This window comes from Eurypyga helias, unplaced genomic scaffold, assembly GCF_000690775.1.
Source record: "Eurypyga helias isolate BGI_N326 unplaced genomic scaffold, ASM69077v1 scaffold6311, whole genome shotgun sequence".
In the NCBI taxonomy this organism is placed as follows: Eukaryota; Metazoa; Chordata; class Aves; order Eurypygiformes; family Eurypygidae; genus Eurypyga; species Eurypyga helias.
The window spans coordinates 47,766-64,900 of NW_010228831.1; the positions used below are offsets into that span (position 1 = coordinate 47,766).

Consider the following 17,135-nt stretch of genomic DNA (forward strand, 5'->3'; position numbering starts at 1 on the left):
TCGGAGCATCTTCGTGGCCTCCTCTGGACTCGCTCCAACTGGTCGATATCCTTCTTATGTTGGGGGCGCCAGAACTAGATGTAGAACTGCAGCCGGGGTCTCAGGAGAGCAGAGGGAGAGAATCCCCTCCCTCCCTCGCCCTGCTGGCCACGCTGCTCTGGATACAGCCCAGGATACGGTTGGCTTTCTAGACTGCCAGCGCACACTGCCGGCTCATATTCAGCTTTTCATCCCCCAGTACCCCCAAGTCCTTCTCCTCAGAGCTACTCTCTATCCATTCTCCACCCAGCCTGTCCTTGTGCTTGGGATTGCCCCGACCCAGGTGCAGGACCTTGCACCTGGCCTTGTTGAACTCCATGAGGTTGGCAGTGGCCCAGCTCTCCAGCAAGTCCAGGTCCCTCTGGATGGCATCCCTTCCCTCCAGCATGTCAAGAGAACCACACGGCTTCATGTTGTCAGCAAACTTGCTCAGGGTGCACTCGATCCCACTGTCCATGTTGCCTACAAAGATGTTGAGCAGCGCTGAACTCCTGAGGAACGCCACTCATCTCCACGTGGACACTGAGCTGTTGACTGCAACTCTGTGACAGAAACTATCTAGTATTCTTTGCCAACAGGTTTCTATTCTAAACAGGCAGAAAATATGTTTAAAAAAAAAAAAAACCAAGCCAAACAAAAAAATCCCTACTCAAAACATAAGTGTGAACTTAGATTTAAAATGTTGTTGGAATGCCCAGATGCGCCCTGTCTGAAAATCCTGATGGTTCCACTTTAATCTCTGGCATCTAGGTAATTTTAGAAATCAGCTGCATGGATTTTTCAGTTAAACATGTGTTTTTATAGGTCAGATATTTCAGTGTATTTGGACACATGAAAATCTGTGTACCTGACCTCATTTTCAAAAGTTGTCATACACTGGGCTGTGTATGACACAGCCCAGTAGCAATGGTAGCAATGGTGTAAATCCAGATTTCCTTACCTTTTCCTTATTACCACTATGTGCCTGGTTTTTATGCTTTAGAGAATAGCAGGGAAGTCACTAAGACTTACCTAATTCCCTATAGGTTCCAGCTATTACGCTGGCCAGTACTCTACCAACCCTGACAAATCCTGTTTAGTCGAAAGCAAAATGTTTACACAGCCATTTATAAATTTATATTCTGAAAATTATAATTATCATGCCACAAAATTAGCAAAATACCTATGATCAAAAAATGTGCTATCTGGTCCCCATTATGTTATCTTTACACAACCACTCTTGCATCAATCTGTAGTGTATCCGATTCGACACAATAGTAAAGGTCTAATTTACTTAACAATTTGCTGCATGACTTCATCGTAGATTCTTGATGTTATCAAGATTTAGTTGCACTAGTTTCCTATTATTTCAAGCCCTTGGTGACAGCAGTCTCTGAGTTTCTGTTCTGTCCACACTCACAACATCCATATTTTCCTGCAGTGATCCAATAAAACTTAATGATGGGTATCATGGTACAAAAGGGGAGAGAACTTCAGTTTGAACAGTTTGCACAGTTAGTGCAAATTGGGATGAGTGTAGATGAAATCTCTCCCCAGCGCACTAACACAGAACAAAAGAATTTATCTTCTTTTTGTTACCAAGGAAACCTTACAATGTAATGCTCATGTTCACTTTTTTTAGGAGGAAAATTCCCTTCATTCTTCCTGATCTTTTAACTTAAAATTCCTTTAAGAAATTGCTGTTGCAGTGAGGATTCATTTGGTCCCTTGGACACCTCCTCAAGAAAGAATGTAACAGGGCATATCCACTACAATTACGAAGGATATAAAAGCTCCTTGTTTTGAATTTTTCGTAGTTGCATTTTGCAGGGCCCAATATATATTATTTCTAAATTAAGGTTTTGATTTTTAATTTTGATTTGTACATACAACATTAGAAAATATGCTCTTCTGCAATATCTGAACAGTACTTGTCAGCTGTAGCTCTGAAAGCCATTTCTTCATCTATGTACTAAAATTCCCATGAGAAGGGAGAATTAAAAACAACACATGAATAGTGAGGTTAAGGAGGGAGTTCTAAGGGCAGCAGACCTGCTTGCCTGGGTAAAATGGTAGCCTGGCTGCAACATCTGCAGTTTTAGAAATGTGAAGAGTTCCCGTAAAGACTAAGAAAATAAGGACAGAGGGAGCACAAACTATAGTTGCAAGAAGAGAAAATGTCGTAGGTTTGCAGCAAGGGCAGTATCAACATTAATCAGAGTGGTATTTCAGAGGTTTCAATAGGCAGATTTAAAATGAAAGAAACAACTAAAAGAAAAAAGTCAGGTTCGGGGTCATGAGCGAGTCCAACATTTTGGCCCTGGGAGCAAATGTAAACCCTTAACCTCAAAAGTGTGACTCAAATGTGACAAATTCATCCTTCATGTAGGAAGAAAGACTTGTTTTTGAGGAACTCGGTAGTTGGAAGTTATGGTATAGAGAAGAACTGATAGCCAAGACACATAGATGGGGGACGGAAGAATCAGCGTGTGTCTATATGTCATTATTGCTCCCACGGCAACAGAGGGAACACAGATTTCCCACAATGTTCCCAACTTAGCCATTCGAACAGAAAAGGCCATGACTTCCAATTTTGAGGCACTGACTTTGTGACACCATTAAATACTTGATATTAGAGTACCATTGTAAAAAGACACTGAAACAAGTTTCTTGTGTTAGGTGACTTAAACAATGTTATCCTAACACCTATGTCTTTGAGTAGATGATTTCGAAATCTGAGTCAGTCACAAAACAAACAAACAAAACCCCCAAACAAACAAAAACCATCCAAACAAAGAAAGACAAAAAGAAACACAAAAATGCCCTCCATCAAATGTGCTGAAAATCTGGTCTAATTTCATATGAGATAAAAAAATTCAAATGTGTGTAACATGCAGATAGATCCTTTAACTGTGTAACAATAGCAGGATTGATCTCCAATTTATACAGACCTTATGCTGAAACAAAGAGAAACTAAGAATATAATACAAATAAAATATAGTTAGAAACTGTACAGAATCTCTTCTTGGTTTTATAGCACTACATCTCAAGGACAATCATATTCGATAATTTTTCCTTTAATTTAGTAATCTTTAACTACAGGCAATTGGCTTGGGCAAAAGAGGAAATGAACTGAAACATATTCTTAGGTCTGGTATGTACAGATTCATACAAAACTGAAATATTGGGTATTGGCTTTATATAAGGAAAAATACCATTTGTGAATATATGCATCATGTATTCAAATAAATTTAGTGTCTTTGTATGTTTTCTATATTCAAAAATGGCCTTAATCAAATATATTTACTGATGTCATAATGCATTTAAAACCCAAACTCATAAATCACTCAAAACATATTCCTTCTCTGTCTTCACGGATGAATGGGCAAAGAGCTCGGATGAGAGGCAAGCACCCTGCAGCGTGCCCTGGACCCCTTCTTGTCTGGGTTTGGCTGGAATAAACCGTTTTTCGCCCTGCCTTGCACGCCAGCAGGAACCCAGGAACATGAAGGGGTGCTGGTGGATGCTCAAATCTCTTTCTGATATTAGATGGGATGGGGCCAGTATGTGTATTGTAACTTAGGAGCTTGGCGACTCTCTCAAAAACATTAGGAAATGTCTTACTGGAGACCTTTGGTGGTTTACTAAAGCAAAGGAAGGAAAGGAAAAGCCTTTTCTTCTCTCCCTGCTCTTCCTTAACACTCTTCCCTCAATGCAATGATTTAAAGATTAGCTTTTGCCACATTTATGGCAACTGCCTAAACTGCAAAAGCTACTTAGAGCCTGCTCCTCCATTTCCTCCTCTTACTGTTAAAGCTTTGGAGAATTTAAAATGCATCTTTATCTCAGTTAAACTGAATGAAAAGTGACATGCATGAGAACGTATGAAAATGAAAGCTATAAATTTTCTCTAATTACACAGGTGGGTATGTCTCTGCTAAAAGCAGTCCCAAAGCCTCCCTGAGGAACGGACTAGCTTGACGTACAGAGAGCAAAGCTTCCCAAGACTGCTGCCCTCGCAGCCGGAGCTCAGTCCCCAAACACCTGGAACTTGTCTGAGCCTGGCCATGTATTGCCAGGGAGGTCTGCAAGAGACAGATTGGACAGATCTTCACTTGGCTCTGGAGATCCCTAATGTATTGGTTTTAAACTGCCTTGTTCTGCTGCGTCTTACCTACTTTTGCACCTAGGAAAAGCTGTATGTATGTTGATACAGTTGTGTGCACACTACGTGGTTTGCACTGCTGTGCACAGATCAGTTTTGCTGAAGCAGGATAGCTACTTCCATGAGCAGAAGACATTATTACTACTTTTTTGAAGCAGAAGAAACAGCTGCTAAGCATGCATACCAGTTAGATGAGATAAGCGAAACATTACCTTCATTGCTAAAGCAGCTTATCAACATTCTATTCCTTGCTGCATGCATCTTCTGCCACAGAGCATTTCTCTTGGTATTTACTCTCCCCTGCAGACGTTAATATGTGGCTGTGCCTGTCCATGTCATTTTTAGGGCTTTCTGAGACCTAAATACCTCTGGTTTTCTTTCCTCTTGTGGCAGTTAGTGTCTTTCCTTTTAGGCAATTGTTCTATCTTCAAGTAAGCTGAATTGCAATTGTAATGGACTTACCGAGAAAACTGCTAAAAAGAGGTCAGGTAATCTTGTCTAACCCAGCATCAGAAACTGTGAAAATAGGGCTGCGGAAAAATATTTATGCTTGGTATTGCACATTAACCCCGTATATCTCCTCTGGGACCTCCCAGCACACACCACTCTCAGCTGCTGGCGCCAAGAAGTTAAGAGGTCTGCACGTATGCTGTAATCAATTCAGAAGTCAGGTAAGACTGAATGGATGGGAACAGAGTTCTGGCTCAGCGTGAATGAACTCAAACTTTCTTTAGCTATAGAAAGTCAAACTGATCGATGGTATAAAGTAAATAATTCCCCAACTCAGTCTCAAACACAGAAAAGCTAAACAATTGTATTAAAAAAAAAAAGAAGTACAAGGCTGTAAACCAAATAAAAGTAATTCTATCTCTCTTCACAGGTGCTACAAATTTGCCTTCCACCAGTGTAATGCTTTACTGCTCACCCCAGCACAGGCAAACAACCCCGCCTGGCCCTTCTGCCAAGAGCTAAGTCTAAGACCAACGATATCGTAATGCAGTTATCCCAATGGAAGTACAAAGAGATTAAAAATGAGAAACCCCAAATTCTTACCTTGGGCAGGATCAGGTGGGCCAAACTCCAAAGTATATCGCAGAATGAAGTTGTTATTCCATACATACAGCTGGTTGTCTCTGGGGTTGTAATCCACTGCGGCAATGTACTGGTACTGGTTGGGGAAAGGAATGTCCACGTGCTCGCCTCTACTTAACCTGGTGTTGTAGATGTAATCGATGGTGTTCTTGCCGGTCTCGCTCTCATTGTCCTGATACACCGACCGCACTACGTACAGGACACCACATATCATGAAAGCATTAGATGCTGCCCGTTTGTCGTACGTCGTTTCCCAGGTGGCTTCGAAACGCAGGGTGTAGGGGTTCAGCTGGCTAATTACTATCATCCCGTTATTTTGCTCCGTAGCATAAATTACCCATAAGCCATTTTCATCAACTGCCAAGTCAATATCAGTCTTTCCTCCCCATCGGTATGGAGAGGTGTCATGGTAATTAGCATAATTGATTATGGCCTCTCCACTCTTAATTCTAGTCCTCAAGTCGAATTTTACTATGTTCCTAGTTCTTTCCTTGTTAAAAAAGACAGCGCCATCGTACACCACAAATCCAGTACCATCCACTCGATTTGGGAGTTTATAAGTCGTCTGCTGGCGTCCGTTTTGGAAGTCCTCCAGAGAAGCATATTCTATCAAAGTATCGGTGCGATATGGAGTCCACGGCATGAAGTATATTTTATCTGCAGCCTGGAGAGGATCTTTGCACCAAGCACCTGCTTTTTGTTCAGCTTCATATAAATACGGCGAGTCCACAATTGCTTTCAACGTCCCCGGGCAAACAAAAACTAACAGTCACAGAGAGAAGTAAGACAAGAATTACGTCAAATTAAGACTGTCTCATAATAAAAAATAAAAAGAAAAAAAAGAAAAAAAAAAGGTAGGTAAATCATAATGACTGTGTCAGGAAGAAAAAAAATCAATTTAATTGGCACTAGATTATACCTTATAAGTAATGCAATTATCACCCTTTATCATCCACTTTTCTTAAAGTTACCATGTTCTTGCTGTACCAGTATGGAAAGTGGATGGGAACTGTTTTCACTAGTACAGACCAAGGCTCAATGGCATACGCAGACAGCTGAAAATGTAGAGCTACTCTTGCATTTTCATCTTAGACTTTTAGTGAGTACGCATTAACGCTCCAGAGCTTTTAACTGGTGTGCAGCAGTGTGCTAGGTCATTTCAGTCCAAAAAAGAATCACATCAACTTGTTTAGAACTTTAAGAAGTGGTGAGGCTGAAAAAGGAGGTGCCTCGATTAAAAATAAAGGAACAAAACAAATTATCAGGTATATAGAGAAAGCAATTAGGAGCAGAGAAAACAAAACACAACCAAAGCAATGAATGAAACAGACCAGGAAACCCTGTAACCATGGCATGCTATGGAGAGGGTTCTGGAAGCCAGGCAAGATGACACTTGATTAACAAGAATTTACCCAAGGGTGAGAGAAAGAGAGGGAAAGAAAGACAAAGAGAAAGGGAGAGAAAAAAGCAAGGGATTCTTCCCTCCAGCCCAAGTATTTCAGACACTATACCCCGCCACCTACTTTAAGCAGCCAAGTCACTTTATTGCAAACAGTCGACTTCTTTATGAGGTGTACTTATGAGATCCTGCTGATTATCATAATATTAAGAGTGTTGTGGGGAGGGGAAGGGAAGAGGTTAACATCCATAAGGCACATAACAAGGAGCTGGGGTTTGGACTGTATACGTTATTTACCTTTTTGCTCCACTTCTATTTTAAGCATCGGAAGAAAAATAAAAAAGTGCAAGGAAAAAAGAAAGAAGATTAACATAAATTGACTATTAATCTAAAGATTAAATTAGTAACAGACGCTAAATATAGGGAGAATAAGAACTGCACTATATTGGATAAAGAGAAACAGACAACAGGAAAACCTAGCAGGAGAGAGATTCTACGGTTACACAAGTGAACAAGGATCAATCATTTTATTAGATTAAGGAGGCAATACAGATATGTTGGCATGTAGTTTCGCTTAGTGAACCTGAATAAATAACAAATGACTTTACTAATGCATGCTATACATACTCTTCTTCTTCTCAATGCATAATGCTATCAAGTTGTTTTTTAAGTGACACATTAATTTATCATATATGTGCGAGTGCACATATACATATTATATTAATTAGATAATTATGAATCCAAAGAGCAGTATATTAATTATATAGGTTTGTATGTGTGCTTATTAAACCTTCCCCCATCTTTGCCCCAGACATCCCTCTGCTTTTCTTTCTTGTAAAGAAAGCAGCTTGCATCCTTTAGCTCTCCTTATGCTTTATTTTATTTTTTTGGAATGTTAATCTTGAGAACTTTTGCCACTTTTCAATCTATTAACTGCAAAATCAGACTAGAAGGAATAAGCAAAAACATCTAGAAAAAAGAAGCAAAAGCACAGTAAGCAAGAGGAAAAAAGAAGAAAAAAATTAACATTTAGATCATTCAGACATTCTCCAGCACCATCGATTATGCCCGAAACAGCAAGCTAGTATGCAAGGACAGTCATACAAAGTGTTTAAAACAAATACCCATCCCACCACTGTACATGGAAAATATAAACCAATCCCAATTAACAAAGTTATATTACTGTAGCAATTTTTCCCCAAGGAAGTTTTAAGGAACGTAATAGTGGAAGACATACAGCTGAAGTCCAGCTAGTAAATAGCTTTCCAATAATTATTTGCAATAAAATGTATTTCATATACTCAGTAGCCTTCGAAGTATGCTCCCTCAGTTTCATAAAATGACTTGGAAAATGTGAGATGTTCCAATCTGTGTAACTGTAGCTGCTGATACCAAGGAAGTGTATCAAAACTATTTGCACAGCTATTACATTTCCAGTGTTACAGTATTATCCTAAAGAATGTATTTGTATTTTTCATATAAAGTTTTGGATTTTCAGTTTCATTTAAGAAAATTACATATGACTATTTTCAGAGAATGATATTGGCTGAGCTGATCTAGTGTTTCTTCAGGGAACAATTCCAAAACTTCATGTGGGAATGGAAGGGAGTTAATATTCTCAAGACAAGCAGTAGTTTTCCTAGCCTTTGTTCATCCATACATCTTTAGGTAAAATATCTGCTTTTCTGCAATTTGTAATTCTTGAGTTATCTGAGTAAACAGAAGACATATTCTGAGGTGAATCCCTTGGTTTCACAATCAGTGTTAGTGACTTTCAGATGATTTTGTTTGTGAACTTATATGCATGAGTTTATTCCTCGTCAAAAAGCAATACTGATATTGTATCTGCTTAGAATTAGTAATAGGAGAGGGGGGAAAAGATAGGGATAACTAAAATCATTACTGGCATGACTGCTCTGACTGCACTGGTGTACAGCTGTACATTTTTCAGGGACAGATGGGCTTATTGAAATAAACAAATGCTGCAAAGTCCAATCAATACAGACAGAGAGAGAATAAAACACTTTAAAACATTTTCTATTGAATTCTTGAGTCCAGAAGAGGCTTAAAATAAAAATGCACAGATGTACAAAATGGTACTTTTGATGTTCTTCTTTATAAAAGGGCTGACTTCTGTTATTTAGTCAAAGTGTCAACATACATCGTGCAGCATAATTGAGAGAAATGTCAAGTATGGTACTCTCAATTTCTTTGTAATTTAATCAATAACATTTTTATTTTAGGACAAAGAAATGCCTATCACATTTGTCTAGAATTTTAGATTTGCTGGAGATCCAACTGAGTAGCTCAATAATTTTTTTTTTTTTTTAACTAAAGAGGATTAGAAAAACATCAGCATCAGATCTACACTTTGAGATGCAAAAAAGGAAGCTTTTCATTAACTACTTTCTTGTGAGGGTGACGAATACAGAATCCAGAGAATGCTCAATCAATATGTATGATCAGCAAAGAAAAAATCTATTTGTATTTCTGGAGTCCAGCAAGACACAGAGGAGCCCATAAACTGCGTTTTGTACAAGGGTGACACTAACTCCAGTGCGTAAGAACTGTCAATTTTTACCACAAAACCTGGTATGATTGATATTCGTAGTCTCTCATGGACTGAAAGGTGTCACAGTGAGAAACAGCAAATTTCGCAGCCTTGCAGTAAATGAAAATGAAGTTCAGAAAAAGTAAGATCCATAACTGAACTTTGGTTCAGTGCTGTGATTACAAACACTTCCCTTCCTAGACTCACAAAAGCCTATCCCACCTTCCTAGCAAGTCTCTTATGCTGGTACAGCTGCTATTTGCAAACCTAATGATTTCAGTCATTCCACACGTTTAGATATGGAGCACTGGAACAAGGGAGAAAAAACTTAAGACTTGATAACTGGAGTTGATCAGGCGTCGAAAAAAGAGACTTGGAAAAATACCAGAATAGGCTTTGTGGGACAGGGAAGAAAGACGGTCCACAGTCAAAACAGCTATGAAAGCACAATGTGGTTTGAATAAAACTGATTTTAACCACTGGTAACCTTTCTGATGACTGCCGGTAATGACAGGTGATGCCTCCTACAGTTCTGGAATTGAGCAGTGTCATCACTGTACATGCTGCAGATAACAAACTCAAAAACTTACAGACTTTGAAAGACAAGAAGTATCCAGAATCAGTATCCAGAGTTATGATAGATACAGAATTACATAATTCAACTGGTAGGGCAATGCAATTGACAATAAACAAAAATATACATTTTAAAAGTAGAATAACTACAGGTTAGAGTACAGGGTAGGTCACGCTGTGGCACTATACTTCTGAAAACTGGAAAAGAAAAGATTCCTGTAGATAGCAATACCCAATCGGTAGAACATATCCACACTTCTCTTCCTAAAACAGCACAAAAAATTATGATTGAATATTATTTGCGTCACACTTATTCTCTATGAACTAGCCTACTGGAACTGGAAACGCAACCTCTTGTCATTTGACTGACCTCATGGTTTGGAATCAGATGCACTGCCCTTTTTCTGAGAATTTGGGAATGAAAATAGCGGTAAAGTAAAAGCGATCTTTGTGGAACAAAACTTTGGTTAGATTGGGGTAAGACATCACTCCTCAAAAGTGGCACGAGAAGAACGGTTACAACAAGCCACCGATACTACACACAGGAGGAATGGTACTAGGGATCACTGTATGCAGTAGGCTTCCAATCCTACAAATGGTACAGAAAAAAATCAGCAAGCAACCATTTAACAATGACACAGCAGAAATGAAGAAAAAACAGATGATCTGTGTTTGGCCTTTAACAACAGTGAAGGTTCAATGTGGTGAAGCAGAACGTAGTAGTATTTTGGTTTAACAAGTCTAAATCTTAAAATTGCGCAGGAAACTGTATGGACAGTTTTGACACAGCTTTGCTTATGCCAGAACTCATTTCCTTCCTTTTTGGATATATACTTTCACCACAGCATTTTTGCATCTCAAACTTGGCCAGTTTCCTGTACCAACAGAAAATGTGACTTTGGTTAAGGATTACTGCAGATCAAGAAATTCGCACTAATGATAACTTAAAGGAATGGTCAGTGCACTGCTCAAATTCCATTGCAAACACGGCTACTTCTCTGTTGAGTTACAAGACGAGGGAGATGACACTGCAAAGAATGACCTTACAAGAAAGCAAAACCAGTTAAAAGTGTCGAATCCGCAGAACTTTCATAAACATGCATACATGCCAATGAAACAAAGCATTAATTATTGCAAAGAAATAAGAAGTATGTCTAAAGCTAGTGAATTCTGGCATTAGAAAGGATATTGTACAAAACTGCTGAAGTAGCCGTAGGTCCAAATTTTTCTATCTCAATGTGATTTCAGTATTTACTTTGTTTTCAGTAAAAAAAATCTGGTTTGGCAGCTGATTCAAGGCACAATTCATATTTTCTCTTCACATTGAAAGTGAACATTCCTTTCTCACTCTCTTCCCCAGTGTGTTTAAGAACCAAGTTTGAGTAACTTACTGAGGAATTATTCGCTCTGAGTCTGCGTTTATAATGTACCCCTGAAGAACAAAGTCCTCTTACAATGTCCCCTAAATGGGGCATCTGCCTCGGAGGGTCAGTGTTGGGTCCTGCTGTGCACCCAAAGTCACCACAACAGCAAGTAGCTTTTCAAGTAGATCATGATTAAAACTGGAAGTAAATTCCTGCTTTAGAAGTCTGTGAGCCAAGCCAATTTGTCAGCAACTGGTAGCGGGCAAAAGTACAAATTTCTATCTGGCCTATTGAATAGCTAATTCGAGTTTGTTTTCTGGAAAAACAGTAGCCTTAAAAGCCAAACACTTAAGAACACAGGCAGACACTTGGCCAGCATCACACCATGGCTTCCTTCCACACTTCGTGAGGCTAATTGGAGGCCCTAGTCGGCAAGTGCTCTGCATGCATAATGGGTCCGTGGGCCATAAACATATGCTTCTTTTCCATGTAACAGCACTCCAGCTTTAATTGTGAGGGCCAAAGGAAGTGAGCAAGAATAAAAAGATTATACTTACTGTAAGGAACACATTCATACTGAACTTCTAGATATTTGTATGTTCCAGGACAAGGATCAGGAAACACATCTGACCCAGTGACTACTATACACTGTGTTCGGTTGTTGCACCTGTAATGGGAAAAGAAAGCAAGCTAATTAATTTAAAATTACATTTAATTTTCAAGTTCATACTAAAGTACTATATGCAGTGCTAACTCACTTCACACATCGGCAGTGCAATCCACAACACAACGAAGTTAATTAATACTAGATCAGTCAAAGTCCATAAATAAGGCTTCAAGACACTATGTCAGTTCAGGCTTTACAGTTTTACATTTGGAGATCGATCTTATCTCAAATTTCACTTGTTCCCACTGGTAGATATATCTGTCCCAAACACATACTGATTTGATACTATTATTCAATAAAATCAAAAGCAAAATGCAAAGAAGATACAAAATGAAAAAATGTGTAATTTTGACTAATATACAATAACACAAATGAGAAATTCCTTCCATCTTTAGAGTTATACATACTGCTGAATAGTTTTACGTTTTTGATTCAAGGAAGTTATGGTTTTGGTTGTAAGAGTTATTGCAGACAAAGAGCATTAGCATTTGAATTATTTTAGGAAAATTGGTGGACTCTTAAGCTTCCTCAGGTTATAGGAAGAAGTAACAAGTGACTGTCTGAGGAAACAAGAAAAGCCGTTAAAAAGAACTGCAAGAAAATTATAAATTTTAGAAGAGACCAATACTGCCACAATGGAAAACAACATATTTTGATACAAAGAACTTTATTACAATGCCTCTAACCATGAGGGTTTAACTGAATTTAGAAGGGTTTTTTAATAATAATAATAATTTACCATTCATTTTTCCAGGAAAAAAAAAAATAGCTTGGAAGTTACAAATGGGAAACCAACCACCTAAGTCTGAAGACACCGCCAAAATGTAATACAGAAAAAATAGTCAGAAGGAAGTGGAAAGAAAAAAAAAGAGGTCAGGGAGTTTGGTGACTAAAAGAAAAAGAGCTTGGCTGATCTTCTCCGGGGTTAGTTCTGTTTGCCAGCAAACTGAATAACAGAAGTCTGAACTTAAGTAATAGTCTAGCCTTTGACTCCAGCTGTACATCAACTTCTCTATTGCCCTACTACTTCCCACACTCCCTGAATACCACATCCCAAGCTACAATAATCTATCTTGTATCAACAGATTTCCACAGCTGTACATTGCCATCAGGTATAAGAATAATTCATGCTACCTCATAAAAGGTAGAGCAAGCACATTTGAAAACTCTGATATAAATCACTTTCCTTTTTATATACTAATCAAACTAGCACAAAGCTGGTCAGGACATACTGTGCCTCGTGCTGAGCAAACTCGGGAATAACAACTCCTCTGACTTTATCAGTTAATTACACTTTTTTTAAAAAAAAAAAAAAAGCTACTTATTTCTAGCCTCATAAAGCTCATAATTGCAGAACTAATTGGAAATAGCCAGGGATTTCTGTATATATGCACAACCATGGATGCAGACAGAGAGCGAGGAATTCACCTGTCACCTCTGTGCTGCTTGTGGCAGTGACTTTCCAGCGAGCACAGGCAGGTCCCGTGTACAGCTATCGCACAGCTAATGCTGCACCACTCCCAGTAGCACTATTATTCAGTGCAACAGCTTCTGCAGCATCTTAGGGAGTCTGGAATGAGTATGTCACATGCAATGGCTTTCAGACCCATGCTGAAGTGATAAAATGTGCACCCAACTAGCAGAGAAGATCACTGTACTGAATCTGTAACACTGAAAACATACACTACAGCCAACTTTTTGTACTCTGATGAAGGTCAAAGTGCTGCTCTCGTGTGTTCTGTAGGAGGCTGCAGAAGCAACAGAAGGCAATACAGACCAAAACCTCAGATATATCTCTGTTCTAAGCCTCATATGGGGGTTTTTTATGTCCCACACCTCAGGCCAGACTAATCAGCATGAGAAAACCTCGATGTAAGATTCTGTAATTAATTTATTTAATTTCTTTCTGTTTCTTTAGTGAAAACCTTATGCTGAAGCCAAAATAATTCCTAGAAAAAGACTCTGTGCAGTGCATCATTCAGTATAATGGTTTCTACAACTTTGAGCTGTATGAAAATTTCATTTTACACTTGAATGAGTGGCAATTAAGAGAGAAATATTGATTTGTTACAAAATAAAACAGATACATATTGGGAGAAATTGCTTGAGAATGACACTGATGAAGGTCATATTTAGCTATGGGGAAAAAAAAGTTCTACTGGCCGTATTTGTGAATCTTATGAAAAAGATGAATTCTTGTCCCCCTATGAAAAGTTGTTTTCTTCTCTTTTTCCCCCAGTGAAAGACTCAATGTTGCCATCAGTCAGGAAACTGAGAAGAACTTGATGCTTGCTTGTATCAAAAGGCTGTATAATAATAATATGGAAGAAAATGCAGTATTTTTTTCTTTTTAGAGTAAGTGTCAGCGTCAAACTTCAGGCACTGAGCAGCATTTACAGAACGCTGTTGACCTTCTAAAAACTTTTGACTATTTCTTTATCCAAGACTTCACCTGCTGTGCATATGGTCAGCTTTTGCTCACCTTTGGCCAAAATGAAGACCCCAATTCCAAAACAATGAGCTATGTCTACTGCTCCAAGTTCACAGCAGTGCTACAAAGCACATCACTACCAAAGCACACCACTACCAACTCCCCAACAAGTGCAACTACTTGGGTAAGTGACTGAATAGAAGTATTTGTGCTTTAAGTCAAAGCTTTTTACATTCACATCACTGATTTTGCTGCATTGCCGCTTGCATTTTATAAAACGGGAGTAATTGTCATAGAAGGTTCTGGTTTTCATACCCTTCTATTATTTCAAATTAAAGAAACTTGGTAATTGCATGTAAAAAAAAAACCCAGAAAAAAAAGAAATTTCAGATAACTATTAGTGAGCAAATTTCAGTTCCAGTGAAACCATCACAAAAACCTGACAGCAACTATACCAGCTGCCAATCCCAATTCATCAGTTACAGAGAAGAGATGAAGAGTAAGTGGACTTGTAGAGGTAGTTCTGAGACAAGCAATTCAGGGAATTTACACTGCTGTGATTTGTTCTCTGGATAAATGAGAGCCATCTGTCTGCTTTGTTGGGTTTTTCCCCCTGTAAAACCAGGGATACTAACTTGTCTATTAGTTATTGGCCTACAGTTCTGCTGCTACCCGTAAAGACCATTTTACAAACTGATAAAAGCTTCAGTTGAGCTTCTTTAAGACAAGAAACACTGAATTCTGTCTGGTATTTTGGACAAAAGATCATCCGCTCTCCATAAAATAGCACTAAACAGCAAACTATCCTACATGGCTACAGACTGTCAAAGCTACTGCATCACTGCCATCACAAAGCTTCATCATTTTGAGAAACCGTTACATTAGGTTCAGTGAAGAGGATATTACACTGTTACAGCCTTCAACTCAATCCTGTGACCCATTTTCATTCCTTTTTGTAATAAGCAAGATCCCTCTGAGTGCAGCTACTTCATGGCAGTCTCCAAAACAAAACTGTAGTGGAAATAAGGTTCCTAACTATTTGCAAAATTCACATAGACATCATTGAAAAAAAAATCCAAACCCCACAACCATTAACTGGCAAATAACTTTAAGTCCCTCATTCGTTTGAACCAATGTTATTTTTTGTACACAATGTACTCTTAATTCAGCCCGTTTATCCAAACTCTTTTAGAATTGTTCCAACTGTAGGCATGATACAAACCAGCTCCAATTTCTGCAAATTTAAGGTGTCACAACACAAATACTTTAGTGTTTCAGTGTTTGTAATCTAGTGTTTTAAGTTTTCTGTTGGTTTTAAGTACCATGTAAGTGTTCTGTAATCTAGACAACTGCATATTTCCCTAGCATATGTTTAAAATAGGCAAATGCTCAGGTTTTTATGCACAATCTTAAAATTCATATGATCTCATACTGAGAAATGTCTTCACGCTGAAGACGTTCCCAGTATTCACAAAGACTTATGATACAATGCCGTTGTTTACAAGGAAATAAAGCAGATCTGAAAAGAACTCTATACAAACTCAGTAACTGTTGATTTAGGAAAGGTAATACAAGAATTTAATTTGAAACCCCAGTTAGGACAAGACTAACTGTAGCACTGAAGGAATCATAGTTTACGTTCCTGTGCTAGCAGCAGCAAAAGTTTTGCAAGGGGAAATGTAGGAAGTATCACTATTGCCATGGATGCAAGGAGCAACCATGTACTCTCACACTCATTTCTTCAGTATTTTAGTATGAATGAAGAAAGGTTACATTTTCATAATGCAGATGCATCACTCAGAGTAATCTAAAAATCAAATGGAGTGTTTAATTAACAGTTACAGTACAACATCTGAACCCCTTTCACCTCAGGAAGAAGACTGTGCAAATGAGGACTGGCTCTTTCACATTTCAGATGAACACAGGAAAAAAAGAAAGTAAAGCAGCTCCAGCAAGGCTGTTAGCAAGTATCTTCTGCTCACAATATAGCCATGTCCCTGCTGCATCCATCCTCTGCCTGGCTTTGAGGAGAGCTGTACTTCCCATGATAATTTGTTTGCATTTCAACTCTAATCTTGAGTTGTACAATTCCCAACACATGGCTTTTGCTCTTTTTTTATTATCTTATGCTCATTATTGCACTTTTTCACGTGCAATGTATGGAGATGAGATTCCATGTGCAATCTATTGTGTGAGGTGTTTTAATCAATAATCTTGTTCTGCTGATTAAGCAGGGGCTTCTGTTTTGGCAAGATAACATTAGTTTCTCCTGTCATGCTCCAAAAGCTATTGGGAATCTTCAGCAGATCATTAGATATGCTACAATAAAGCTTTGGTACATTCTCTTTTCTTTCTTAAATTACTTCTTCACTGTCCTATCATTCCTCGTCACCGCTGGCACTGCATTATTATTACAGCTCCCCTGAAACTTGCACTAGAGCTATGTCTCCAGGCCACAGGATGCCATTTTCAATTGAAGCTTCTGCTTGAAAATATAAATTAAGAAAATTTCATTATCTCCTGCCAAGGGCCATTATTCACCACTGTTCTAAGGAAGATTAAAAATGCAAAATCTATGGACTTGAACAAATACTCCAGCATTAAAATGAAAAACACAGTGTATCACGACTGGACCAGAAAGTGAAGTATTGGAATCTAAGAAGCAAATTCTGGAAAGACATTACATTACATGGATCAAACAGATTGACTGAGGGAACAGGTTACCTTTATGAGTAAGTGACATCAGTCACATAAAGATACACACAGTTCCACTTTTGAAGTGTGTTACAAAGTTAAGGTATGTAGGAAACAATGTCCACATTACAATTCATCCTTCAAATGATTTTGTTTTGCATAAGTAACTTTGGTAAAGATA

At 38.4% G+C, this 17,135-nt stretch overlaps 1 protein-coding gene across 1 annotated transcript in view; it reads right to left on the minus strand.

The window, feature by feature from the left end:
• The window catches only part of LPHN2 (latrophilin 2), a 73,478-nt gene that overhangs the window by 38,853 nt on the left and 17,490 nt on the right, over positions 1–17,135 (minus strand). Inside the window, exons 3-4 of the mRNA XM_010160154.1 lie at positions 11,720–11,829; positions 5,237–6,037 (exon numbers count right to left, since the gene is read on the minus strand). Coding sequence (XP_010158456.1) covers positions 5,237–6,037; positions 11,720–11,829 — 911 coding nt within the window. The remainder of the gene's footprint in view (positions 1–5,236; positions 6,038–11,719; positions 11,830–17,135) is intronic.